The sequence below is a fragment of the Peromyscus californicus genome, unplaced genomic scaffold (assembly GCF_007827085.1).
Source record: "Peromyscus californicus insignis strain IS unplaced genomic scaffold, ASM782708v3 Scaffold_19__1_contigs__length_69161282, whole genome shotgun sequence".
Taxonomy (NCBI): Eukaryota; Metazoa; Chordata; class Mammalia; order Rodentia; family Cricetidae; genus Peromyscus; species Peromyscus californicus.
This window is the reverse complement of record NW_026294491.1, coordinates 9,124,954-9,152,915: the sequence shown is the minus strand read 5'-3', so window position 1 is coordinate 9,152,915 and position 27,962 is coordinate 9,124,954. Positions and strand designations below refer to the sequence as shown.

Genomic DNA, 27,962 nt, shown 5'->3' with positions numbered 1-27,962 from the left:
CAAATAGACTTCAGTGTGCATATGGAATGTCTGAGCATGGCTTAACTGTTGGGTGCATGTTGGTGTAGGCTTTGGGGCAACTGATTCGGGAGGCTGGTGGAGGCTGCCAGGTACAGCCTAGAGAATAGGGCTAAGCAAGCGTAGGGGTCCTAAGACTCTGTAAATGCTCCAAAGGTTTTGACCCCTATCCATCTAAGCATTTGTGGGATGTCAGTGCAAAAACACAACTCTCGCCTCAAATGGAATAAGAGATGGTTTATTTTGGAACCAAATTTGAGTGATCACCGCCCAGGAAACAAGGTTTTTGAGGAATCCTGTGAGGCATCTCAAAGCAGGTTACCCCAGGTTTCATGTTTCCCCCATGGAGGCAGTTTGAAGAAGTTTTGTAGTAGCAGAACGTAGAAAAGTCATAAATCAAGACAATTTAAAATACATTGGTGGTTACATCAGAGACTCACTGACAGGACAATGAAGGAATCTCTTCTCTTGGCCTCAAATGACATTCTTAGCTTTGGAGTTGGTGGGAGCTAGTGGTCTGCGAAGTTAATAGGTTTCAAAAGGTTTTTAATCTCTTAGTCACAGGGTGCTAGTTCTGGCATGGGCAATGAATGGCAATTTAGGGAGCCAAAGCTAGGCTATGATAAAATAATTAGGCTCTAGACCTGCAATGTTACAACTCTCTCCATCACTGTAGTAGTAATTAGTCGATCAGTCTTTGCAGACTTAGCTCCTTTCCTGGGATTCTGGTTCACAGGAATGAGCTCCACTGGGGCCTGTCAGGAGCAACAGGGACCCTCAAGCCCAAGCAGCAGGACATTCAGCTGAGACACTAGAGTAAGGACCCTGTCACCAGGCCACAGGCTCCCTCTGCAACGTGACAGGAGGACTTCTGATTTTACATGCCACTACAGTTTTTGTCTCTTACCCTGCTTTTTGTTTTTAGCAGCCCTTTAACAACTTAAACTCAAGTCTTAGCTCAGGGACTCCATATCAAACAAAGGCTGTGGCCAGATCTGGCCTCAAAGCCAGAACTTGTCTGTCTCTGCCCTCCAATAAAGCCTACAGCAATGACTTGATTTGATCTGATCAAGTTTGGAGATGGAGTCCTGCCAGTTGGAGGGACGGGGGTGGGGGGTGCACCTTGAAACAAACCTACAGGAGCTCCCAAGAGGGAAGGCTAATGAAGCTGTGAGCTAGAATGGAAGACAAGACTCAAGGGTAAGAGAATCCAGAGATTTTGCAATGTATTACTTAACAAAGTCCAATGTGCACCAAGAAATGACTAGACAGAGCAGGAAGTGTGAGGCCCCACTAAACAAACAACTTCAACAGAAAGCAGCCACCATGACCCAGAGACTCTGTTTACGAAGGCCAAAGCAACTATTAAACATATATTCCAGGAACTAAATTAACATGCATGAGGAAAGACTGACAGGAGAGTAACAAAAGTATTTCCCTTTTATCATTTGTTTTTATGTGTATGGGTGTCTGTGCGTATATGTCTGTGCAACATGTACATGCCTGGTGCCCGAAGAAGTCAGAAGAGGGCACTGGATCCCCTGAGACTAGAGTTACAGATGGTCCTGAGCCACCATGTGGGTGCTAGAAATCAAATGCAGTTCCTCTGGAAGAGCAGCCAGAGCTCTTAACCACTGAGCCATCTTTTCAGGCCTAGAGAGGAAGTATTTTAAAAGAATCAAATGGCTGGAAAGATAGCTCAGTGGTTTAAATCTTGCTGCTATTGCAGAGGACCCAAGTTCAGTTCCCAGCACTCACACTGGGCAGCTCACCACCCCTGTTAACTCCAGTTCCGGGGACTCTGGCACTCTCTTCTGGGCTCTCAGGGAACCCTCACACATTCGGCACACACACACATAAATAAAAAGAAATCTTTATTTTTTTTTTTTAAGAACAGAATTCTAGAGCTGGAAGATGTGGTAACTGGAATGAAAGTGTGACTGGGTTGGATGAGAGGCAACTAGAGATGACAGGAGGAGGAGGAGGAGGAGGAGGAGGAGGAGGAGGAGGAGGAGGAGGAGCGGTGGTGTGACCACAGGTGGACAGAAAGCATTCAGTCCAAAGAAAGAACCACAAGAAGTAAAAACCTCAGAGACCAAAAGGGGTGTGGAGACTGGGCTGGCTGCTGTGGGACAGGAGTTACCAAAGGAGAAGAAAGTGAGACCAGGGTGCAGAAACATTTAAAAATAATAGAAAAAAAAAGGCATAGTGAGAGCTATTCATGCACAGGTTAGAAAACTTGGCAAAGCTGGGCGGTGGTGGTGCACGTCTTTAATCCCAGCACTCAAGAGGCAGAAGCAGGCAGATCTCTGTGAGTTCGAGGCCAGCCTGGTCTATAAATAGAGTTCCAGGGAAGCCACAGGTGTTACACAGGGAAACCCTGTCTCGAAAAAAATAAAATAAAAAAGTAAAACTTGGCAACATCTGAGTGGGATACTGTGGTGGTTTGAAAGAAAATGGCCCCCAAAGGGAATGGCACTGTTAGGAGGTGTGGCCTGTCTTGCTGGAGGAAATGTGTCACTGTGGAGACTGGCTTTGAGGTCTCTTTTCTCAAGCTTCACTCTGTGTGACAGTCAGTTGACTTCCTGCTGCCTTCTGGTCAAGATGCAGCCAGCACCAAGTCTATCTGCAGGCTGCCATGCTCCCCATCATGATGATGATGATGGACTGAACCTCTGAATCGATAAACTACCACCTCGATTAAATGTTTTCTTTGGAAGAGTTGCTGTGGTCACGGTGTCTCTTCACAGCAATAAAAAACCCTAAGACAGGTACATACAAAGATAATATTCAGAGATGAAGAGGCAGGTTTAAGGAGGCCAAGAAATACGGACATTACCTTCGAAGGCATGATGATAAGGGTGGGCTAGCTTCTTATCAGAAGCCAGAGGTCTGAAACCAGGTGGAAATTTATTTTATTACAATTTTTATTCATTTATTTAGTGTGTGTGTGTATGTATGTGTGTGGGGGGGGGGGCACATGCACGTATATGTGCCATGGTGTGCATGTGGAGGTCAGAGAACACTTTCAGGAATCAGTCCTGTCCTTCCACTCCACGATCGAACTCGGATTGTCAGACTCAGCGGCCTAACCTTGACCCACTGCTCCATCTCACCAGCTCGCTGAAATATTTAAAATACTAAATTTAAAAATATGTCAACCTCAAACAGTACCACATACAAATTATTCTTCAAAATAACAGGAAATAATAAAGATGTCTCAGGTGGCCTGAGGACATATTGTACAAGACATAGAAGACCTCCTCAGATGGGGAGGGTGGGCATGATACCAGCTGAAGACAGTGATGCCCAGGAAGGAAGGCACCAAAAACAACCAACAAGCCAGGTGGTGGTGGTGCACACCTTTAATCCCAGCATTCAGAAGTTCCGGGACAGCCAGGGCTACACAAAGAAAACTTGTCTCAAAAAACCAAAGGAAAGAAAGAAAGGAGAGAGAGAGAGAGAGAGAGAGAGAGAGAGAGAGAGAGAGAGAGAGAAGAAAGAAAGAAAGAAAGAAAGAAAGAAAGAAAGAAAGAAAGAAAGAAAGAAAGAAAGAAAGAGACAAACAATACATACAAAATTCCAGGCTAGCCTTCCTCACTTTTTTAAAAAAAAGTTTTATTTATTGTTTTTGCATCCCAACCCAAGGTTTCCCTCCCTCCTCCCAGCCCCCTCCCCATCTACTCCTCAGTACCAACATGGCAACCAGCCATGTTGTAACTCCAGTCCCAGGAGACCCTACACCCTCTTCTGGCCTCTGTGGGAGCCAGGCATGCATGTGGTGCACAGACAACATGTGTAGGCAAAACACCCATGCACATCAAAAGAGAAAAAAGGACAGAAGAATAAAAACAAGAAGTGGGCTGGAGGTGGCTACACAGCTGAGCAGGTGCCAGGCCCTGGATTAATGGCCAGCACCACAAAAATAAACGAGAGAGAGAGAGAGAGAGAGAGAGAGAGAGAGAGAGAGAGAGAGAGACAAAGAGAGAGAGAGAGAGACAGACAGACAGACAGACAGACAGAGAAGAAAACCATAGGCTCATATGCTTGAATGCTTGGTCCCCCATTATCAGAACTATTTGGAAAGCATTAGGAGTGTGGTCTTGTTGGAGTAGGCATAGCTTTATTGGAGTAGGTACACCACTGGGGGTGGGCTCTGAGGTTTCTTTCCAAAGCTCACATCAGACTCAGCCTTGCTTTCTGTCTCTGTCTCCTGCACAGGTCAGATGTGAACTCTCAGCTGCTGCTCTGGTGCCATGCCTGCCTGCCTGCCTGACTGCCTGCCTCCCACCACCCTCCCTGCCACGATGGCCATGGACTCACCCTCTGAAACTGAAAGCAAGCCTCCCATTAAGTGCTTTCTTTTACAAATTGCCTTGGTTATGGTGTCTTGTCACAGCTATTTGGTACCTCAGACACTGCTCGACATACACTAGCATTATTGTGATGTATTCACTGCTTTTGTTGCTGTAACCAAGTACCCGACAAGAAGCATCTTAAGAGAGGGGAGACCGGCCGGTGGTGGTGCACGCCTTCAATCCCAGCACTCAGGAGGCAGAGACAGGTGGATCTCTGTGAGTTGGAGGCCAGCCTGATCTACAGAGTGAGTCCCGGGACAGCCAGGGCTACATAGAGAAACCCTGGAAAGAAAGAGAGAGAGAGAGAGAGAGAGAGAGAGAGAGAGAGAGAGAGAGAGAGAGAGAGAGAGTTTACTTTTGCTCATGGTTTGAGAATACAGTCCACCATGGCCAGGAATGATGCCCCCATGGCGGCAGGAGTATATAGCTGAAACTCCCCACATCTCAGCAAATCAGAAATGGTATGGGGGAGTGACTATGCTCAGCTTGCTTTCTCCTTTTTCCCTTCTAATTCACCAGGGGGACCCCAGGCCCTGGGATGGTGCTGCTCACACGGAGGGTACTTCTCGCTCAGTTAATCCCATCTGGAAAAGCTAACAAGACACACCCAAAGGCATACCTCGTCAATGCCATAGATCACCCTTTCTTTCTTTTCAATTGAAAATGGATTCTGATCTCATACAATATATCCCGAGCACAGTTTCCCTTCCCTCCATTCCCCGCCCCACACACACCTTCCCTCTCCCCCAGACCCCCTCCCCCTCCCCCCCCACCCTCTTCAGAAAGGAGCAGGCCTCTAAGAGACAACAACCAAACATGACAAAACAAGATACAGTAAGACAAGGCAAAAGCCCTGGCACTGAGGCTGGACAAGGCAATCCAACGGGAGGAAAAGAGTCCCAAGAGCAGGCAAAAGAGCCGAAGACACACCCGCTTCCACAGTTAAGAGTCCCACGAAACCCACCAAGCTAACAGCCACAACATATACAAAGAGGACCTGGTGCAGACCCCTGCAGGCCTGGTGCTTGCCGATTCAGTCTCTCTGCGAGCCCATGTGAGGCCCGCTTAGTTGATTCCGTGGGCCACATTCTTCTGGTGTCCTCCATCCCCCCAGCTCCTACAATCATTTTACCCCCTCTTCCTCAGTATTCCCCAAGCTCCGGGGGGGGGGGGGATCCGATGGAGACCTCCAATTTAGACTCTCTCTCTCTCAGAATAATGCCTAACTGTATGTCTCTGGAAGCCTCCCTGATTTCAACTGGACAAGGCATCAATCTGGTCTTCTGGCAGGCACAACCTATGGGGTTGTGAGCAGGGGGGTATCCACCCAAGGGGGCTGGGACACAGCAATAAGTGTGGGGGGGGTTAGTCAAGAGGGGAAGGTCTTTGGGATCCACAGGAGGCATGGAGTGGGGGAAGGGAGGCTGCAGCTGGTGTTCTGTTGTCTGGTCTGCTGGGGGGAACAGAGAGCCCCTAGATGTTCCTTAATCTGTCAAGGTGGCAATTAAAATTAACCCTTATCACACCCATTACACATCAGGAAAATGAAAACTGATGAGAATTTGAGGGGCTAATGGTGTAGCTGGGTAGTAGAATGTTTGTCTAGTAAGCACAAGGCCCTGGGTTCAATTCCCAGCCTCTTGATTTCTCTCTCACATACCTCCCCGACCCCCTGTGCTATGTCACATTCACTTTAATAGCTAAAATAAGATAAAATTCAAAGTTCCTGGGAATGAAGGTGTGGGTCCACACCTGCTCTCCGTGTCTTTTGTCTGTCAGGACAGGCAGTAGAGTCCAGCTACCCTGAGGAAATTCCCACAGCTGCTCCTCGCAAAGATATGAGCCCTGGCTTGGTGCCAGGGTAGCGCCACGTGGACATTTTTCTTCTAAAGGGAGAGATGGCTAAGGTGAGCTCACTGTCTGTGCTAGGTGGCACTCTGGCTCCACTGGGCTGGAAGTGGCCTGCTGGACCACTCTCCTGTGACAAAACATCTACTGGGGCCTTTCTGTCCCCATAGGGACTTAGAAAATACTTGGACTTGGAACAAAGACTGGCCCATTGATCCTTCCCTTTTTCTGCTAGAAAATGCTGCTGCTCCCATCAATCAATTCCTGTGGGTTTTTTCCAGATCCCTTTCTCATGAGGCAGCACTTTGTTTTGACTGGTTGGTTTGGAAAGCTGGTGGGCCCAGAACTCAAACAGTCTTTCCCGATAGCCCATGATGTGCTAAATTATATGTCTGGATACTATGCATGCTTTGTGGAAGGGAAGACTTTGCTTGCCCCGCCCCCAAAGGTCAGGGTCAAAAATAATGGCAAGTCAGCAAGTGTTGATAGCAACTTTATTCATGGTGACCCCAAATGGGGTATAACATAGATGTCCTTCAGTGGGTGGACAAACTGTGACCCAACTGTCACTTAGAATACTACTCAGCAAAGAAAAGGAATGGACTCCGATGCCTGCAACCACCCGGGTGAGTCTCCAGAGAGAATACTAAGAACCCCCTAGCCTAAAGGTATATGTGCAGTTTCAATCCTGAGACGTTGGTGGGAAAATAAAGACCAGAGAGATGGAGACATCAGTGGTTTGTCAGGGAATGTGGGGGTACAATGTAAGTGGGGAGGCTATGAAGGATAATGTGTGGGGTCCCCCTGGAGAGGAATGGTCTGTAGCAGAACTGTATTAATGTCTCTCTGTGTCTCTGTCTCTCTCTGAGTGTCTCTGTTTCTGTCTCTCTGTGTCTCTGTCTCTCTCTCTGTCTCTGTCTCTCTGAGTGTGTGTCTCTGTCTGTGTGTGTGTGTGTGTGTGCGCGCGCGCACGTGCACTCTGACCACCATGAGGTGAGTAGCCTTCACAACAGATTTCCATTACTATGATGTTCATTCAGCCTTCTACCAGTCCAAAACCATGGAACATGGCACCCACTGAGGATAAGCTGAAACCTGTAAAACTCTGAGCCCAAATAAACCTGTCACCCTTTAGGTAGGTCTTCACAAGTATTTGTCACAGTCATGGATAACTGCTAAACACACCTAGGTGGAACACTGTGCTGCAGTTTTGCTAAGATTTGGCTACTGACCCCCTGGGGTAGGGGTTGCAGGGGGAGCATGGTCATAAGAGCCTATTCCTCCTCTGAGAACTGCATGCCAATCTGTATGATCTCAAAATTCAGCTTAGTGTTTTATTTTATTTATTATCTATTTATTGCTTTTTGAGACAGAGTCTCTATATGTAGCCCTGGCTGTCCTGGAAATTACTATGTAGACTAGGCTGGCCTCAAACTCACAGGGATCTGCCTTCCTCTGCCTCCCGAGTGCTGGGATTAAAGGCATGCACAACCATGGCTGGCTATCAGCTTAGTGTTTTGAGAAGCCACCCAACTTTGAAAACGGTATTGTGTTAATTTCAGGTCATCCATGAGGTGACTCAGGTATGGCTTCCCAGTTCCATCTCTTCCCTACTGCCCCTCATGAAGTCTCCAGGCATCTGGGAACATCTGCACTGCAGACCAGACATCTGACTCAGACATCCCCTGGAGTGTGCTTTTCTGCTGGCATTTAACTAAATGCTTCCCTAAAGAGTATTCATCAGGAGCTCAGATGGTCCACCGGGGAAGTAAAAACAGTGACAAATATATGGAGATAAACAAATGGTGTGTAAACATGATTCTCCTGCTAAATTAAACTAAGTCTAGAGCGGGAACGGAGTCAAGGTGGTAAGCATGTGAGAATATACATCCCAGACTGCCCGCAGGGCAGATGGTCTGAGAAGCTGTGACAGCCACTCCCTGAGGCAGTAGTCTCACTGAGGGGCTCTCCTGGACCTTGGTGGGTATCCCCACCACACCCACCCACTCTCAACCCTCTTCTTCAGGGTCTCATCTTTGCTGTCCCTGTCCTGTGTGCTCTCTACACAGAAGTGCTCTCTACATCTGCTTGGGCAGGCACGGCATGCCTTCCTACATCACTTAAATAAGTATCAATAAAGAAATCAACCTGGCCCCAGAGACAGCATTTCCCGACACTGTTCAATGCTTCTATTTTTAGCTCAGCTGCCTTTTTTCTTGGCTCCTCACTCTCTCTCACCATTGCCAAGCTTATTCCCAGGAAATCTGTCCTTGCCTGTGCCCATGAACCTCAGACCAGCAGCCACCCCTGTACTGAGGTCCTCACCTGAGCTTCACCTTTGCCAGGGCTCCAGGAGTCACCTGCTGCCCTGGAGGCCAAAGCCAACTTAGCCATGGGAGCAAGGCCAGTGCTTCTCACACCAGCCCCTGGCGTAGCTCCGGTTGAGGTGACACAGCAGAGCGTGGTGATGGGGAAGGCCAGGAAATGCTGAACTACCCAGCATGTCAACCTCTGAGACCACTTAGACCTCGCAGAAGAGGCCGGGCCAGCGCTGTTGGCTGACCTGGGCTTCCACAGTTATGCTGACATAATTGGTGCAGTGCACCGTTCAGCCTGGGTGGCCTGAATGGTAAGAGAAGAACAGTCCTCCTCATGGTATGGAGTGTCGGTCATCTGGGCCACATGTTCTCAGCTTACTGCAGAAAGGGTGCCCGGCTGGAATTGGGCCTCCAAGACAGCCAGGGGCTCCACCCTCTTGTTCTAAGCTGAGAACCTCTCCAAGTAAACCCAGAGCATTGGCACCACCAGGAAGGTGCCAGCGCACGGGTAGGAGGACCACTTTGCTCAGCGAGGCTGTATTCGGCCTCAAGGGAATGCCACACAGTCCCTGGATGGCTCCTGGTCCTCCTCTGCTCCCCACCCCTTCCTGGGGCATCCCAAAAGCACCACCTGCATCCAGGGCCCTGCAAACTGCATTGTGATGGTGCGGGCCTATCCAGCCCAGCACCAGGGAGGTAGCAGAGTCACGGGATCATTTGAATGCCTGAATTATGTTCAGGGTTTATTGACTCTTCCGGGGCCGGGCTGACTCAGAGAGTTGCTACCATCGGCTCTGCTTTGGACCCAGGAAGCCCAGGGTCTCTGATACCCTTTGCAAACCACGGAACTCTGGTTTGAAAGAGCAGGCTTGTAGGGTGCTGGTGGCCATCCTAACCAGCCCACTGGCCTCAGGCTTCCCTCAGTGCTGTGGCTGGGGGCAGGGAGCAAAGACCTCCCTCCCTCCCCAGCAGCTGGCTGTCCCCTCTAGGACAGGACAGGAGCTCCAGACCAAGGTGACAGACATCATCATGACTGGCCTGTGTCCTCTGAGGCTAGCCAATGATCACCTGCCCAATCCCATCTGGGATGTCTTGGTAACAAACTCGTTACGTAGTTCTAGCTTTTGCCTGGTGCTCAGAGCTGATTCTGCCCCCCCAGGCTTTGTGGAAATCCCACCCAGGTTTCCACAGAGGCTTTGTGCACACACCCTCAACCTAAGCAGACAGTGAAGTCCACTTCTAGAGTCCCCTGGAGAGGCAGATGTGCCACCTCTCAGAACAGCCCAGCACTCGCTCTGGGGCATGGATGGAAGGAAATTCTTGTTGAAGACCCTGGGGTGGGGTAGGATGGTTCAGCGGTTAAGGGCACTTGCTGCTTATTCTATTTGGTTTCTGTTGCTGTGATAAACACCAAAGACCTAACATAACCTGGGGAGGAAAGGGTTATTTGGCTTATAGGTTAGTGTCAAGGGAAGTCAGGGCAGGAATTCAAGGCGGGAACCTGAAGGGAGGGGCTGAAGCAGAGACTATGGAGGAATTGCTCACTGCTCGATGGTTTGCTCAGCCTGCTTCTTTATACACTCCAGATCACTTGTCCAGGGATGGCACCACCCACAGTGGGCTGGGCCCTCCCACATCCATCACTAAGAAAATACCCTACAGCCCGATCTAACGGAGGCATTTTCTCGATTGAGGTTCCCTCCTCTCTGATGACTCCAGTTTGTGTTAAGTTGACACACAACTAGCCAGGACAGCAGTGTATCGAGATCCTGTCTCAAAGTAAAAACGAAAAGGTCTCTATCTGTACTCGGTGGTAGAGGGCTTGCTTAGCATGCATAGGACCTTAGGTTCAAATCGCAGTACTGAAAACAAAGAAAACTTTTGTAAAGATGATTCCTAAGATTGGGGTAAGGAGCTTGGTGGCAGACCTTGCCTAGCACGTTTATAGCCTATGGTATACTCTTAGCTCTGCAAAAAATAATACATTTTTTTTAAAAGAACACATGCTTAAGATGGGTGTGGTAGCTCATACCTATACTCCTGGAACTTGGGAGGCCGATGAAGGAGGATTGCCAGAGGTTCAAGACTAGCCTGGCCTCTAGAGTAGGACTTTGTCTCCATCAAAAGAAATAAACTTTTTTTTTTTTTTGGTTTTTCGAGACAGGGTTTCTCTGTGTAGCTTTGCGCCTTTCCTGGGACTCACTTGGTAGCCCAGGCTGGCCTCGAACTCACAGAGATCCGCCTGGCTCTGCCTCCCGAGTGCTGGGATTAAAGGCGTGCGCCACCACCGCCCGGCAAAAGAAATAAACTTTTACAGTAGAAATAAAGAGCACGGCTGATCAGGGCTAGTAACAGCCACATTAGTTACTTTTCAGTCATGGTGATAAAACCATGACCAAGGTAACTTATAGAAGGAAAGTTGACCTGAGCTTATGGTTCCAGAGGGACAGGAGTCCTTCATGGTGAGGAAACACAGCAGCAGGCGCAGACATAACACAGGAACAAGAAGCTGAAAGGTCACATCTTGAACCACAAGCACAAAACAGAGGAAACAAGCAGGAAGTAGGGAGGATACACAGGAAGTTCGGAGAGACTATAAATGCTCAAAGCCTACTCTCAGTGATATACTTCCTCCAGCAAGGCTCCACCCCCATGAAGGTTCTACAGCCTTCCCAAACAGTGCCACCGACTAGGGACCAAGTCCTCAGGTATCTGAGCCTCTGGGGCATAGTCTCATTCAAACCACCACAAGGGAGTCTGAAATTGATGGTAGACTGGTCCATAGCCTGAGTACATCATCCACAGTGCAGATGTAAGGGACATTATTGCAACTTGGCAGCAGGGTACAGGTCCTCTTCTCATGGCAAAGAAATACTCAGAAACATCTGCACATTAAAATGTCCAGGAACTCCCCAAATGGAGGATGACATGTTACACAAAAATTAACAAAACTTGGACACTAAGCAAAACCAAAAAGCCATTCTGCCTGGAAACCTATGAACTTTCTCTTAACTCTCCACCAAAGGCCAATAGCACAAAGAAAGCCAATAACACTGGTTCTAAAATCCAGATGATGAGCTCACTCACTGCTGGCAGGGCCTACAGCAGGCCTCACAAAACAGCCTTGACCCCAAAGTCATTCTATTAAAGGAGGAATGAGAGGAAATGAACCCAGCACTGAGGTGAAAGGGTAGAAAATTTTGTTCAAAGGCAACGAGAAGGGAGGAATCAGTAACGATAAGGGCTGAAGTACTGGATGAGAACAGAAAGGGCGGAGCTAACGTCTCGCTTGGAAAACATCTGAAAAAGCAAAGGGCCAACAACACTTTAAAAGAAGAAAAGGGAGAAATCAGGACCGAGACAAGAAAATGCTCATAACTGAAGCAAACATCACATTTTAAATTAGGATGAGATGTGGTTTTTCTAGGAAACACTGACTTTGGAGCATTGTAGAAAAACTAAATGGATCCTTTACAAAGAACAAATCAAGAAAGTTTTAAAGAGCCCTTTCCCTTCACACCCCCCAAAATACCACCTGACCAGACAGCCTCCCAGGGGATTCTACCTGCTGTGAAGTCCAGCGCCTAGGAAAAGAATGAAGACAGACAGCTGCCTCTTAGTGCAGAACTGCAACATGCATGCCAGAACCCAGCAAAGATGGCACCTGAAAGGAAGTGTCGTCACCAAGGAACTTTTCAGTATTGGATGAAATGTTAGCAGACACAGTCCGTCGCAACAGGAAGGAGTGATTCTGGGGTACCAAGTGAGGTGTTGCAAAAACCATCAGAAGGGCTGCCCCGTCACCCTCCTACCAACAGATGTGAGAAGACAACTCTTCAGATTTTTCACTGGAGTTTGACTGTGCTCCTAAAGTCAATTTTTGGAATTCAATCCCTATTACAGTGTCAGGGGGCCTGAGTGGCTGCATTAGGTCCCAAAGGCTCTGCTTACAGATGGGTTGATATTCATTACAGAAGGGCTGCAAGTCTGATCTCTCTCGTTCTGTCTGCTCTTCTCTTCCACATTTTGGCATCAGAATTTCCAGTCCCCAGAACCACAAAATAAACATTTTTGGCTGCTTGTACATTACCTTTCCTGTGGAATTCTATCATAAGGCAACTGTCTTGTTCAGCATTCATTCCTGAGTCTTCACAGTGTGGCATGTGTCATCTCTGCATATATAAATACCAGCCCCAAAGTCAGCTGGCATATGCAGGAGAAAAACCAGTTTAACCCCATGCAAGTATCAGGCCAATGCAACTTAACCAGAGGGGGGAACTGGAGATGTAAAAACTGTTAGTAATGGATGTCGTTCACCTAGACATTAGTGGTTTCATGTAAGGAGCAGTCCTGCATGCTCAGTGCATGCTAACTGCTTCACACTCACCGACTTCCTTTAACCCTAACAGCGCCAATGCAGACAGAGCTCTTCAATACTTTGCTATGAACCCATCAAATAGACTCAGTAACAGCTGTGCTACTTTTGGGTCCCCGGATATTCAAAATTGAGTCTTTATAGAGAGACAGAGCATCTGTCCTACACCATGTCACTCCCCCCTCATTCAGAGACCCTCCCCATAGTCAGATGACACCCTCAGTCTTCAGACCAAGTGAGGACCATCCCAGAAGCCAAACACATCCTGTAAACAGCAGCTCATCTATTCCCAATCAGTTCTGAGCTGGCACATCACAGGGGACAGTATTCTCTGCACTTGGCAGCCCAGGAGGCACCCCCACACTGCCCTTCCCAGACTTCTACCATCATCCATGCTGGGAACACAAGTTTAGCCACCCTACAGCTCAGGTTGTGGTTTATACTGTGCGGGCCCTTGTAGAGCAGCAAGGCGACCCTCGGAGCTGGATGCTTGCTCTTACCCAACAAGCTGCTGAGCCAAAGGCCTGGGGCATGAATGGGAGTGGGGAGAGGAGAGGGGAGGTAACACAAACTATCTGTCCTCACATAGGCCACTGTCCACCATGTCTCCAGTTACAGGCATCTGGGGACAGTGGAAGCCCCGTGGAGAGAAAGGTGGGGACCAGGGAGCATGGACCCAGCTGATGGGTGAGGTAGGGAAGCAGGGGTCTTGGGCTGGGCTGCTGACTCTGTGATGTGATGGTGAGTGACAACACTGTAAGGGTCACTCTCTGCACCTTGGGGACAGGGCATATAGGGACATAATGTGAAGAGTCAATTGACCAAATCCTGCAGAAGCAGAGTGGCCTAAGACTCTAGGGCTGTCGGGCAAGAGGTAGGTCTAAAAAGTTAGTATCATATTGGAAGTGTGTTTTGCTTGGGCCTTCCACAGAAATCGACTCAGGGGTCATGTGCCGGTGCCTTGTAGTCTCTGGAGGAAAGGAGATAAGCGAGGCCTTCTGTGTGTGCTTCCTGTATTTGGAGACTGCCTGCCACCTTCTAGCCACAACCCTATCTGAGCAGCTGAGGGTTGTCCTTGATCCCAGAGGACACATGGCGATCCTGAGCCACACAGACAGGGGTGTTAGGGAGCTCATAAACTGGGGTGAGGCTCCGGCAGATTTCTGGGATGAAGGGAAAGTAGGCAGGCTCAAGGCAGGTTCAGGCCAGGCCTCCCTCCCTGAGCTTTTGTTGGAGACCATGGGGTCGATCATCTTCAAAGCCTAAGAGCTGGCAGGAGCTGCGTCATGCATTTTTAAATGGCCATTAGTTGAGGGCACTCTCTAAATGGGTTGTGTGGGCCACAGAGGCTCCAGCAGGAGCGGGAGTGGCCATAGGACACAGTTATGTTTCAGCCTCCCAGCAGGACTGTGGTGTGCTGCCAAGGAAAATGCTCCTATTTCCCCTGGAGCAGCACAGTGTGTCCCCGGTTGACATCTCAGGCCAGGCCAAAAAAAGCAGCATCAGTGGCAAGTGTGGGGAGTGGCCCAGGGCCTGGGATGGGGAGTCTAAGGGTGTGTTAGTTTTCTTTCTATTGCTGTGATAAACAGCAGAACCAAAAGTAGCCTTGTGGGAGGGGTATTTGGTTTATACCCCCATCATAGTCTGTCATCAAAGGAAGCCAGAGTACGAACTCAAGTCAGAAGCCTGGCGGCAGGAACTGAAGCAGAGGCCATGGAGGCATGCTGCCATTCTGGCTGCTCCCCATGGCTTGCTCAGCTTACCTTTTTTTTTTTCTTTTTAAATAAAACTCAGGACCACCTGCCTAGAAGTAGCACTGGCCACGTTGGGATGGGCTAATTTCCCACATCAATTATTAATCAAGAAAATATCCCATAGGCTTGTCTATAGGCCATCTGATGGAGACATTTTCTCAATTCAGGTTCTCTCTTCCCAGATGACCCTAGCTTGTGCCAAGTTGGCATGTACAAACCAGCAAAGATTTCAACCTTAAGTCCTGACTGAACTAATCCCACTGCTTGTCACTCATAATTTTGCACTTCTGGAAGTACATGGAAAGGCTGGGGGAGATGTTGCAGAATATTTGTTTAGCTATGCAAAGGTGTGTTGCATTTGTTTAACTATGTAAAGATGTGTTGCATTTGTTTAGCTATGCAAAGGTGTGTTGCATTTGTTTAACTATGTAAAGATGTATTGCATTTGTTTAACTATGTAAAGATGTGTTGCCGTTTTACCTTGACTGCCTAAGGCACCTGATTGGTCTAATAAAAAGCTGAATGGCCAATAATGAGGGAGGAGGTATAGGTGGAACTTCCAGGCAGAAAGAGTAAGTAGGAGGAGGAATTTAGACTTGAGGGAGAAGGAAGAAAGAAAAAGAGATGACAGGGAGATGCCAGGGGCCAGACAGACAGACATGGAAGAAGCAGGAAAGTAGGACATACAGAATGAAAGAAAGGTAAAAAGCCTCAAGGCAAAACATAGCAACAGGTTAAATTAAGTTAATAGAGCTAGTGGGACAAGCTAAGGCCGAGCATTCATAATTAATAAGTCTTTGTGTCTTTTTTGGGGGAGTTGGTTGGTGGGCCAACTACAGGGAGATGGCCCAGTGGAAAAGTACCTGTCATGCAAGCATGAAGACCCGAGCATGATCCTCTGAATACATGTCAAAGGTGGGAAATGGTGACGTGCTCCTTATAGTCCCAGTGCCGGGGGTGGGACGGGGGCGGTGGAGACAAATAAAATTGAAGGATGGATGGTGAAGAATGACCGCTGAGGTTGACTTCTGCCCTCCCCCAACTTCCTGTGGAACTTCCTGTGGCTCTAACAGGATCTCTGGGTTGTCCAAAGATGAACTTGGTTCTGATAACAAAATGTTTCTTATTTTTGTGGCAATGGTCCCAGGCAGCCATGATTTAGGTTGGAGTGGGGGAGGGTCTCTAGAGCTGGCTTCAGGACCACCTGGGTGGGGCAGGTGCCTGGGAATTCAAAAACACAGGCAGATCCAGGAGCCTGACCCCCACGCCCAAGCCACAACCATCACGGCGTGCATTTGACTCCAGTGACCCCTCTGGAAACAGTTGCCACTCCACAGTCCATTTCAGGGGTGGCCCCGAAAATCAATATCCTTAGAAGTCCTCACTAGAAGAAGCACTGTGACATTCACATTAAATGGCTTCAGCAGTGTGATCCCGGCTCGGCTTGCTGGTCAGGGGCTAGGGGGCAGAGACATAGGAAGGAAGATGAAAATTGAGAGGTCTGTGGGACAGTGGACCTGTGTCTTCTCAGTGTCTGCTGGGGACACGACCCACCTCAGGGGACCACCAGAGTGTGGGGGTCTCCACTGACAGATCTGCCACCCCATGATGGTGGGAGGAAGTGAGTATGGGCCCAACAGCCTTCTCTGAGCTGCTCCGGAGTGTCCTGCTTGCTGGCTTACCTGCAGGGGATGAATGTTCTAATTTGTTTTTCTGTTGCTTTGATGAAATGCTGGGACCAAATGCAGGAGGAAGGGGTCTCCTCCTCACCTTACGCTTCCAGGTCACAGTCCGTCACTGAAGGAATTCAGGGAAGGAACTGAAGCACAAACTGGGAGCAACTCTGCTTTCCAGATCACTAACTGGTTCGTGCTCAACTAGCTTCCTTTCTTCCTTCCTTTTTTTTTTTTTTTTTTTGTTTTTTGAGACAGGGTTTCTCTGTGTAGCCTTGGCTGTCTTGGAACTCACTCTGTAGACCAGGCTGGCCTCGAACTCACAGAGATCCACCTGTCTCTGCCTCCCGAGTGAGTGCTGGGATTAAAGGTGTGAGCCATTATGCCCGGCTTCAACTAGCTTTCTTATAAAGCCAGGCCCACCTGTCTAGGGATGGTGCAGCTCACATCAATCATCAATCAGGACAACCTCTCACAGACACGGGCATAGGACAGCCTGATTGAAACAATTCTTTAATTGCATTCCCCTCTTCTCGGGTGATTTGAGGCTATGTTAGGGCCACAATGAAACTAGCCAGGAAAAGAAGAGACGCTGAGAGCCCCAGTGGACATGGGCTTCTCCCTCGGGGGCTTCAGTCCTCCACAGTGGCACACTGGTCCCCAGAGACCCCATGAACACCAGCAAGGTGGTGACTTCCGTTACCAGAGTGTACACAGACTCCAGCTACAGGCCTGCCGTACTTACAGCCTCTGGCAGCATCACCATTAAAAATGGTTTTTGTTACATTTTAAATTTATTTGGGGGCATGGGGTTGTGCAACGGTGTGTGTGCGTGTGTGTGTGTGTGTGTGTGTGTGTGTGTGTGTGTGTGTGTGTATGATCAAGAGCATGTGCGTGTAGTCAGAGATAATTGGTTGTTTCCTTCCACTATGTGGGCCCCATGGATGGAACTCAGGTCATTAGTTTTGGTTGCAGACACCTTTACCCACAGAGCCATCCGGCTGGTTATCCACAGAAAACAGGGTCTATCACTGACTCCCACATCAGCTCAAGTAGATGGCCCAGGAGAGGGCCAGCCAAGGCCCCCAAGCCTACACCCCAGGGTACAGCAAGCAGTTCAGTCACCAGGACAGAGTGTGGATTTTTCCCATCAGCCCCAGAAACCCACTTGCAGAATCTGTTTCATCCCTAGGAGAAACATCAGACAGCAATTGAGGACAGATCACCAACTGAGAAATGAAATAGTTTCTTTGGATTTCTTAGCCAGAAGAGCAGAAGGCAGAGAATGTCTTAAAAATCAAGAGAGGGGCTGGAGAGATGGCCCAGCAGTTAAGAGCACTGGCTGCTTTTCCAGAGGACCTGGGTTTGATTAGCAGCCAGTTGGCAGCTGACGCTATTTGGAACTCCAGTTCCAGGGATCTGATGCCCTCTTCTGGCCTCAGTGGGCACTGTATACACATAGGGCACATACATACAGGCAAGGTACTCATAAATGTAAAATAATTCTGTAAAAAAATCGAGAGAAAGTAATAATAGGCTATGGTTATTCACACAGCTACAGAATCCTTTTAAAACCAGAGCAAAATAGGAGCATTTTCTGAAAACCTAAAATTGAGTTTTCACCATAGGAACTTCAGAACTGGTTTGTTCACAAAGAAGGAACCTTGGGTGGAAGCATTAAGATCAAAACCAAAACCAAGTATGGGGTAGGTTGGAGAGGTGGCTCCACCGTTAAGTGCCTACTTTTACAAGGACCTGAGTTAGATCCCCAGAACTTCCATTTTTAAAAATGCTGGGTACTGTGGAGTCAGAGACAGGCAGACCAACTAAAATGGAGGGGCTTCACAAACTGAGATGGCCCTGGTTAACAGTCAGCTGATGTCGGTCTCTAGCATTGGTACATGTATGCATATAACACCTGCACACACATGGGCACCCACAGAGGAAAAAAAATAGAATGATTTTATGATGATAGCAAGATCTAATTAATCCTAAAACAATACAAAATCATAAAGGAAGAGGGCTGGAAGTGTGGCCCACTGGTAAGCACAGGCCTGAGCTCATCTGTGAGGGACTGGGGACGCCGCTCAGTGGTAAAGCACCAGCTTAGCATACACAAGGCCTTGGGTTCTAGTCTAAGCACCTACCTCAATGCCGAAAAGTCAGATGCAGTGGCCCACATCTGTAGTCCAGGCACTCTTGAAGCTCACAGTTAATCTGAAGTAGGCAGAATGGCAGAAGCAGTAGGAGAGACCCAGAATCAATGAGGTAGAAGGAGATACCAACTCCCAAAGGTTGTCCTCCGGCCTCCACACATGTGCCGTGGCACACACGTGACCCACACTCACACACATCACACACGCCCAGTGATAATAAAGAAAACCAAATAATTTTTGAAAAGCAAATGGAAGAATAAATAAGATCAACATCATTAAAATAAAATACATGTCTCAAAAGACAATGTAAAGAGGGAAACCAAGCTATGCGTGTGGCTTTTACACACATGTGTTGGAGCAAAATTAGTGCATCCAAGTTACAGAGTATGCATGAGCCATTGGAGACAGGAAACAGCATGGGGAGAAGAAGGAACCCTCTGAATCATTCAGAAAGCGGGCCCCAGGAGTGAAACCATGGCAGCCTGGACAGTGACCAGAGAAGGGCAAGCCAACACCACTAGTGACCCCTTGCTCCATCACAGTGCACTTGAGCCATGGCTAGTTCGCCCCTAATCTGTGTGCCAGTCATGGTAACTGCAGAATCTTTCAACAGAGAACATGTATTTGAGAGGCACCCAAGCTGAAGAACACAGGAAATGCAAGTCTCAGATCCGACTCCCTGAGGTAGGGCTTGAAGGATCTATGGGGCAAAGAAGCAGGAGGTCTGAGGATGGGACAGGCAAATGGAGGGGAAGGCTCTGAGTTCATGACTCTCCATGGGACACGTGCTCAGAATGTGGTGGCATTACAGTAATTTTTAGCACTCTGACAATGTAGTCCATTGTCTGTCACCTGTTGGGTCCAAGTGAAGGGTCAGTGGCTTCAGCAATTACTGAAAAGTAACTCACCATGGCCCCCACATGGAGGCATCACCTGTGGCAGAGCTGATAAAATAATGACATATAGCTCAACTGTGTAACTGTCAGATTTGATTTATTTTTCACATTGATTGATCGGTTGCTGAACATGTGTATGTGTGGAGGTCAAAGGACAATTTGTAGGAGTCAATTCCCTCCTTCCATCATGTGGGTCCTGGGGATCGAACTCAGGTCCTCACCCCTTGCCTCTGCTGCACTGGCTGTGTGCTCTGGGCCACACACGGAGCACTTGACCCTGTCTTCCAGCTGGACTCTAGCAATGGGCGCCCAACAGGACACGATCCCATTTGTATATGGCAGAGGACACCCATTGGCTTGAGCTAGCCTAGTGGACAGGTAGATCTGATCACTAAATTACAGCCATATGGGACTCTGCTAGGAGAAAGTGATCCATTTTAAAACATCTGTGTGGAAATCACATCAGAAGCCTAATAGCAACAGTGACCCAGGAAAGGCTGAGAGCAGCCCTGGACACAGGTGTGAATGGTGTGTGTGTGTGTGTGTGTGTGTGTGTGTGTGTGTGTGTGTGTGTGTGTGTGTGTGTGAGAGAGAGAGAGGGGGGGGGGAGAATGGCCTGACCCAGGGGACACATTAGGCAAAGGAAAGCCCTTGTCTCCCAGCAGAGCCAAGGCCGAGCAATATCATGGTTACCCCAGAAATGTCCCTGAATATCTGGACTTCCTCTCTGGGGTCCTTTGCCTGGAAGAACAGTTCTGAGACCAGTTGCTCTCCTCACAGACCCTGCTGTCGCTGTGGGCATCCATCTAGCGCTTGAGCTGCTGCTCTTGGAGGAGTCCACAGGATGGTTTCCAGCGCCTGCTTCCCGACAGGGTTTTCTCATGCGCAGACCGGATTCTCTCGGTTTGAGGCGTGCACTCCCGTGTGCCTGTGCCCCTGCTTGTGCTGTATGTGCGTGGATGACCCCTGCATGCTTGTGGACATGTATCTGTGGGGCTTTCCAGAGTTCCTGAAGGAGGCTGAGCTAGAGCCACTGCACTGAAGCTGCCTTGGAAGGACATAACCCACAGCAGAAAGACACACGTCCCAGGCCGTTCCCGCAAGCAGGACACCACAGTTCTTTCAGTGCAGTTTATTTTGGGGAGACAGACAACAGAGAACTGGAGCAGCTTTCGGTTTGTTCTAACAAGGTCTTTGCCCCACCCCCTTCCTTGCCTTTGGTGTTCTGAGACGGGGTCTCACATCGCTTACACTGCCCTGCACCCCTTGTCCCACTGTCTCAGCCTCCCGAGTGCTGAGTGTGGAACGCCACGCCTGGCGTGTGTGGTGCTGAGGAACTCAGGGCTCCGCAAATGCTAAGCAACACTTCACCAGCTGAGCTACAGCCCCAGCCAATTTCCCTTCTAAAGGAGAGGGGCCTCTTCATTATCTCCACAGAATGAAAGGGGTTTTTGCCAGAGTAGTTCAGGACGTGGGCCTGCTGACTTTGAAAGCCATTCATCCACAGCAGCTTTTAATTTTTAAAAAAGATTTTTATGTGTATGAATGTTCTGTCTGCATGTATGAAACATGTGTATTCTTGGTCCCCAAGGAGGCCAGAAGAAGGCACTGGATTCCCTGGGAGTTACAGATGGTTGTGGGCTGCCATGTGGGTTCTGGGCATCGAGCCTGGGTCCTCTGGAAGAGCAGCAAGAGCTCTTAACTGCTGAGCCATCTCTCCGGCCTCCTCAATAGCTTTTAAAACCCAATGTGGGGCCTTGGGTCCCTCAGCGTTTCACAAGCTAGTTGAATTCCCTCTCTCTGCTTCCCAGAGTGGAGACCCTGGGCCCCCGGGGCCCTGGGACAGACAGTGCCATCAGCTGAAGGGCCTCAGAGAAATGGCAGAGAACAAGGGGTTGGAGGAGGGTGGCCCCAAGGGACAGGAAACATCTGGAGGTTGCTCCCTCTTGGAAATCTATGCAGATCAGAAAGAAAGAAAAAGAGGCAGAGAGTCACTTTCTCATATATTGTGGACATTTTATCCCTCGTTCACAACAGCGTTTGTAATAAACAAGTATGATACCTATGCATTTTGCCTAGAAAGTACCACCAAGTGGAAGTGCCACACTGCCTGGGTGACCTTCCACATGCTGTGGACAGAGAGCTTTGCATGGCAGTCAACACAGCCGGCCTGTAGATCCAGGCCTGGGAAGCTTAAGTCAGCTCCCCGACATGGATGTCTTCCTAGGGCACAGACCTCCATCCTTCCCACAGAAAGCTTATGAATAGCAAACTTGTAAAAAGAAGTATACAAAAGGAAACATCCATGTAACACAGTTGCACCCTGTAGACGAAGCATCCCTTTGAGACTGCCCACAGTCAGATATGGCAATTTCTCAGGAATAGGAAAAGAAGCTCAGACGTCTGCCCACCCACACAGCACTCCATCATTAGAGTCCATGGTTTGTGTGGCTTCCGGAAAGAGCCGGTCCTGAAGTTAGAGGACTCGCTGGTACAGACGCCAGGAGGTGCAGGCCGTGAGGCAAGTCATGTTTGATTGTCACAATGTTACTACTCTGAGACAATGAATACAAGTAGAGCAATGCAGCTCTTCATCGAATCAAGTAACTCCAGTTTAATAGAATACAATTTAGTGCATTTCAGGATGTCATTCACAGTTCCACTTCTCTCCAAACACTTTTGCAACAGAAAGAAACCAAAGAGCTAAGGAGAAAAGAAAGCTCCAGGTGACCTGTCCGAACAAAGTTCACACTTTCACAGGTCTGTGAAGAGACGATACAATGTCTCCAGTGGCTCCCCAGAGTGCGCTCACTGACTTATTTCTGGAGTGGTTTGCAAGAATACCACCGTTCCCCTGAATTAACTGATCTCAAATGCCTGCGATAAACTTTGATTCACGTGCCCACCCTGTCAGCCAAGCAGATCACCCAAAGCCTGAACTTGCAGTTTCAAATCCTGGCCCCTGTATGTAGTGATTTGGGGCCTGAGTGTCAGCACCCAACTGACAGCCCCGTGGCAAGACTCTGGGACAAGGCCTAAGGCAGGTCCGAGGTGCCCTCACCCAGGCCCAGGTGCCTTTGGTTTGGGGCTGGCCCATGGGCCAGAGATGTTTCTAGAAAGAAGGCAGCAGGCATCTCAGGTGAGCCATTCTAACCCTGAGCCTCATGACACCGCAGAGGGCTAGAAGCCACACCAAACGGCTAGCGCTAAGCATCGCATGCATCTAGCTAGTGGTGGGGTGTATGTGTGGGACAAACAATTGAGGTACGAGTCCTCAGGGCTGGAAAGGCTACTTTTGGCTTGTCCTATAAGGTCTCAGGCAGAGACAGGGCAACATGCAGGAAGAGCCATTTCCTCTTCATCCTGAACCTGACACAAATTAGTAGTCATGGTGGGTGTGGATGGTCTCCTGACATCTCTGGAATTGCATATGAATGTAACTCACTGCTGGGTCTAACCCTGACTTTTCCTGATGGTATAAAGGCAGGGCTGGATCAGAGGCAGAAAAGATTCTCAGGGCAAGGTGCACAAAAAAAGGAGGGAGGGGAGTCAAGGCATCTGTGAAGACACCTGCATTGTTTCTAGAAGAAAGTGTTGTTACATTGTTGCAGTACGTTATCTAGCAGCCTGCATATTCAGAGCTCATCAGACTGTTTCCCAGGGACAGGACCTTAGAGCATCTCAAACATGACTCACGGATGTAGTCACCAAACACCCATAAATAGCAAGAGGCTTCTTTCTCTGGGTTAAAGGTCTTGTCAAGAGGAAAGTGTCCCTGATCTCTGAACTGCCCATACACTGACCTCATTCAGCCTTCCTAGCTTGTTACCCTGCTTCCTACAGGATGGTCACCAATCAGAATGCTAACACGAAGCCCTCAGAGAGAGCAGCATAGTTCCTAGACACTCCATGTGGGTACCATGAAACGCCGTTGGCTATCAGGAGAATGGCAGAGCCCTACATGAGGTACATGGGTGTGACCAGGGACCGGAGGTGGGAGACCACCTGGACAGTGGAAGGCTTTCTCAGGGAGATGGCAGGAGCCCTCATCGTAGCTAGCTCTTGAGCCTGAGTGGTAAGGAGACCACGGCCCAGTCTGAGCTGACCTTGTGGGGTCCCCTCTGCTGGGGAACCTGAAGCAGAGCCCGTCTAGCAGGCCAAGCCCTTCCTCCCAAGGCCACCAACCACTCCAGTTCCAGAATGCCTCTGGCTCCTGAGCCCACTGCTTCCAGCATGGGCTCCCTGAAGACTAGCAAGCTACTTCAGCAGCACTTCCAATCTGAATCTGGGCATGACATCAGCCATGCCTATCAGTAGTAGGGTGTGAAGGAAAAAGAGAAAAGCATTATTTTGAGATTTATTAATTTAATAGAAAAATCAAAGGGGCTCTCCTCCCCCTTTCCTTCTGAAGCAGATGAAAAGCAAAATCTGACCCCACCAAAAAAAAACAAAAAACAAAAACAAAAAAACCCCCAAAAACCCAAACATAGAGCCCACACCCACACTCCTAGTGTAGTTTTATTGCTCTCAGAAGCACTGTGGGTAAGCAGGGGGAGGCCTGGGAGGGCGAGGCCTTCAGCCTGGACTCCTTGGGTCATTCACAGACTCAGCTGATCTCAAAGGCTCAGGGCTTCTGTGGGAGTCAGAGGCATTAGTGAAATGGTAAAGCTCTGAGCTTGCTTTATCCGGGGCCAAGTGCATGCATGGCAGGGCCCATTATCCTGTTTCCTTCGGATTTGTGAGGTGACGGTGAGTGTGGGAAGGACTGAGACCTCAAGCAGACAGAAAGGCAGAAGGAAAACCCCATCGGGGAGGGAACTGGCCCTCGGAAGTGCCCAAGATGGCTCACAGTTGGCAGAGGCCAGGGCAGGCAAGCCTTCATCTGGAGGGGAGAGATTCAGTGTCTCAGTTTGCTTGACTTAACCCTTCACCCTTACAAGCAGTCATGATTGTTGCTGTCACCCAAGAGTGATAGGAGCAGTCCAGGACTACTCTGTTGTGCATGGACTGCAGAGGCCAGGAGCATCTTCTGTAAAGTGGCCATGCTGCCTCACGAGGTCCCCAGCACTGGGGGCCGTGCAGAGTCAGGCCCCCGTCTCCTCTCAGGCTTCTCCGGGTCTCCTTCTTCCAGTGTGCCCTATAAATCTTCTCTGCCTTTACTTTGAACTCTGGTTGCAGTATGCCAGAAAGAATACCCGGTTTTTCCTTGTTAGAAAACATGAAATGACTTTAAAAGGGCCTGTGGAAGGTTCCAGACAGAAGGTAAAAGTATATGATGGTGTTTCCCCGAGAACCTAGGTCTCCCAGAAACCAGGCAGGCCTTCCTGTGCTAAGTGAGAAGGAAAATGTGCCTCCAGGGCCAGCCTAAGGGACCTTGGCAAGGCACCAAGTGCAGGCAGAGGACCCCTGTTCTCTACCAGGGCAGCTTATGTCACTGAGGTGGTAGTGGGCAACAGTGGGTGTGGAGGGCAGCCATGACACTTGCCTGGGTAGAGGCAGAAGAGGATGAGGACAGGGAGAAGCTGCGAGCCAGCCACAGACGAATTTGTAAAAATAAATTCTAATGCTAACAAGCACTAAAGGTGTCTGACTGAGAACAAAGAGCCCAGATGGTGACACCACCTCCTGAAGAGTGTCCCAGGGGAGTCCCACGGCTCTGAGGTGTGGGGCCCGGGTGGTCTTCCCATCGGGCCCTGTGCAGGACTGCAGCCTGCTGGCTACCGAGGACAAGGGGAGCACGGAGCTGTATGGAGGTGCTGTATGAACTCAAGGATTCCACATTCTGCAGAGTTCTCGGGCGTTCACTTTAAAAAGAGACGTAAGGTGCTTAGACACAGCCCCCAGACAGGCAGTGCCAACGGTGCTGCAGAGGATGGAGGGGTGGTCTTCAGCCCCTGGGCAGGGGAGGGGCCAAGGGGCCAGATCTACATTCAGTGTGTGCTTATCTCTAAGAAGTCTTCCTCCCCCCAGGCTAGAAGCAGAGGTGCCAAGCAGGGCAGGACAAATGAGCTCTGTAGGACAAGGACCCAGCTGACCTGCCCCCATGAGGACAGCGGCACCCATGAAGAGCCAGTGTTCCGGGGTGCAGGGCACAAGGTGGGGGCCAGGTTAAGTTCCCAAAATAACCGATAAGAAACAAAAGCCTCGTTCTAAGTTTAAGAAGGGGAGAGCAGCCAAGGCCGCCTCTTGGAGGCGGAGTTCTGGGGGAGCCCCACGGCCCCACCACCTTCCCCAAGCCCGCCTCTGTCCCCGCAGAGGGCCGAGGGGACCCCGGGCGCTGGCGGACCATCTTCACCTGGCAGCTGAGTTCTTTGCTCTTGGCTCAAGTTTTGTTAATATTAGTCACCAGTTAATAAGAAAAATAGTCTCTAAGTGTCTCTTTCCCTCGCTCTCGTGTGTTCTGTTTTTAATTGAGTTAATTGGATACCGCGTCAGGTTATGGGTGTTCAATCAATCACAGCATTAATTATTCCTTTTTCTTAAGCTCTTGGTTGCCGTAGCTGGAGCCTTTTTCTATCTCAGTTACTCCTATCAGTCTTCGGACTCCGAAGGAAGCTTTAAGGACAAGAGAGAGAAGAGCGAGGTTAGAGGCTAACCTCAGGAGGGCACCCTTGCTGGTCTTGTCACCCCTCACCCCCAATCCTTTCCTCCCAGTGTGTGGCCACTCTAGTACAGGAAGCCATACAAGAGTGAAAGGACTCAGACCTCCACAGTCCCACACGCAGGAGCCAGCGGAGCTCAGTTCCCTGACCCGAGGTGCTGCCGCCAAGGGCCACCATGATGGGCCATCAGTCCTGGGAATGAATGGTGGTGGCCCAGTGAGCCCAGCATGGAAGCTGGCACATCTCTTTACCTGCTCCCACAAACCCCAAGAACGTCAGGATGAGGAGCGGGGATCCACTGGCAAAGACGCCCAGGACGAAGCTGAAGAGGGGCGAGAGAAGGATGGTGGCCCAGCACAGGAAGTTCACGAGGGTCCACGGCCTTCGGGCAGGCTTGATCCGCTCCCCTGGGAACAGGCCCTTCTGCTTGTACATCTCTTGCAGGGCATCCTGAGAGGGAAGGGGAGAACAGGAAGTTGAGATTGTCAAGTGGGACTCTGATGCAGGAAAAACCCAGCAATAAAAGCCACTTGGCTAGCCGGGCGGTGGTGGCGCACGCCTTTAATCCCAGCACTCGGGAGGCAGAGCCAGGCGGATCTCTGTGAGTTCAAGGCCAGCCTGGGCTACCAAGTGAGTTCCAGGAAAGGCGCAAAGCTACACAGAGAAAGAAACCCTGTCTCGAAAAACCAAAAAAAAAAAAAAAAAAAAAAAAAAAAAGCCACTTGGCTAAGATGCGGGCCACAGAATAAAGCAGACAATGCCCTGGCACAGGCCGGGAGAGGCACGAACTGCTTCCTTGGAGGACCTTCAGTCACTTGTATAAAGGACGTGTCATCTGGACCTGAGTCACCTAGGAAATGGCCAGCCAAAGCTGCCAGTGCTCACAACTGGCATATGGCTGGCTGGTGCAGACCCCAGCACTTATCCAAGAGCAGGCAAGGGACAGTGGCATGGATCTGTTGAGTCCTGGGCCTGACCACAATCCACACCGACCACAAGTCTTTACCTCTCCTACCATGGCATCCAGGGACCAAACTCAGAACATCAGCCTGCAAGGCAAGCATTTTCCCCACTGAGCCACCCTGCAGGCCCCACACCACTCCTATATTGTTCTCCTGCTCCTCCTTCTCCTCCTCCTCCTCTTCCTTCATCTTCTTCCTTCTTTGACACAGGATCTCTTGTAATCCAGGTTGGTGTGGAACTCTCCATGTAGTTGATGCTGGCCTTGAACTTCTGATCCTCCTAAGGGGCTAGGATGCTGGAATTACAGGCACAAACTACCACCAGCTACACTTTCTTCTTGAGAGGAATACTATTCTCTCTCTCTCTCTCTCTCTCTCTCTCTCTCTGTGTGTGTGTGTGTGTGTGTGTGTGTGTGTATTTATCTACCACCTATCTAAAAGTTGAACTGACATAATTGTACATGCTTATGGGTCACATTCTCTCTCTCATACACACACACACACACACACACACACACACACACACACACACACACACACACACTACACTCTGTGTAATGAGCAGAGACTGGCTGGTCACTACCTCACACCCACTATTTGTGTTGAGAATGATTAGAGTCTTCTCCACTGAAAAATTTGAAATACATAGTTGCCATCAGCCATAGTCAGTAATCCTAATGCTGCTCAGCTATAGGACGTCCCACCCTCCCAGCCTCTCTGGTATCTTCTACCCTCCACTATGGTGAGATTGGCTTCCATCCATAAATGAGAGCATGTGCTTGTCCTCCTGTATCTGGCTGGCTTCACTTCTGTGGTATCCATCCATGGAAGATCCATCCATGTTGTTTCAAATGGCAAGAGTTTACTGTGTCGTGGCTGAACTATACACATCATAGTTTCTTTTCTCTCTTTCTCTTTCTTTCCTTCTTTCTCCCTCCCTCCCTCCCTCCCTCCCTCTGTCTCTGTCTCTCTCTTTTTGTTGTTGTTTTTCGAGACATGGTT

At 49.4% G+C, this 27,962-nt stretch overlaps 1 protein-coding gene across 2 annotated transcripts in view; it reads right to left on the bottom strand.

Moving 5' to 3' along the window:
- Positions 1-21,382: 21,382 nt before the first annotated feature.
- Agpat3 (1-acylglycerol-3-phosphate O-acyltransferase 3) overlaps positions 21,383-27,962 on the bottom strand; it is a 91,347-nt gene continuing 84,767 nt past the window's right edge. For both annotated transcript variants that reach the window (XM_052744543.1, XM_052744544.1), the window contains 2 exons: positions 26,250-26,448; positions 21,383-25,951 (listed from right to left, as the gene is read on the bottom strand). In XM_052744543.1, the coding sequence (XP_052600503.1) occupies positions 25,863-25,951; positions 26,250-26,448 (288 nt within the window). In that variant the 3' untranslated portion in view covers positions 21,383-25,862. The remainder of the gene's footprint in view (positions 25,952-26,249; positions 26,449-27,962) is intronic.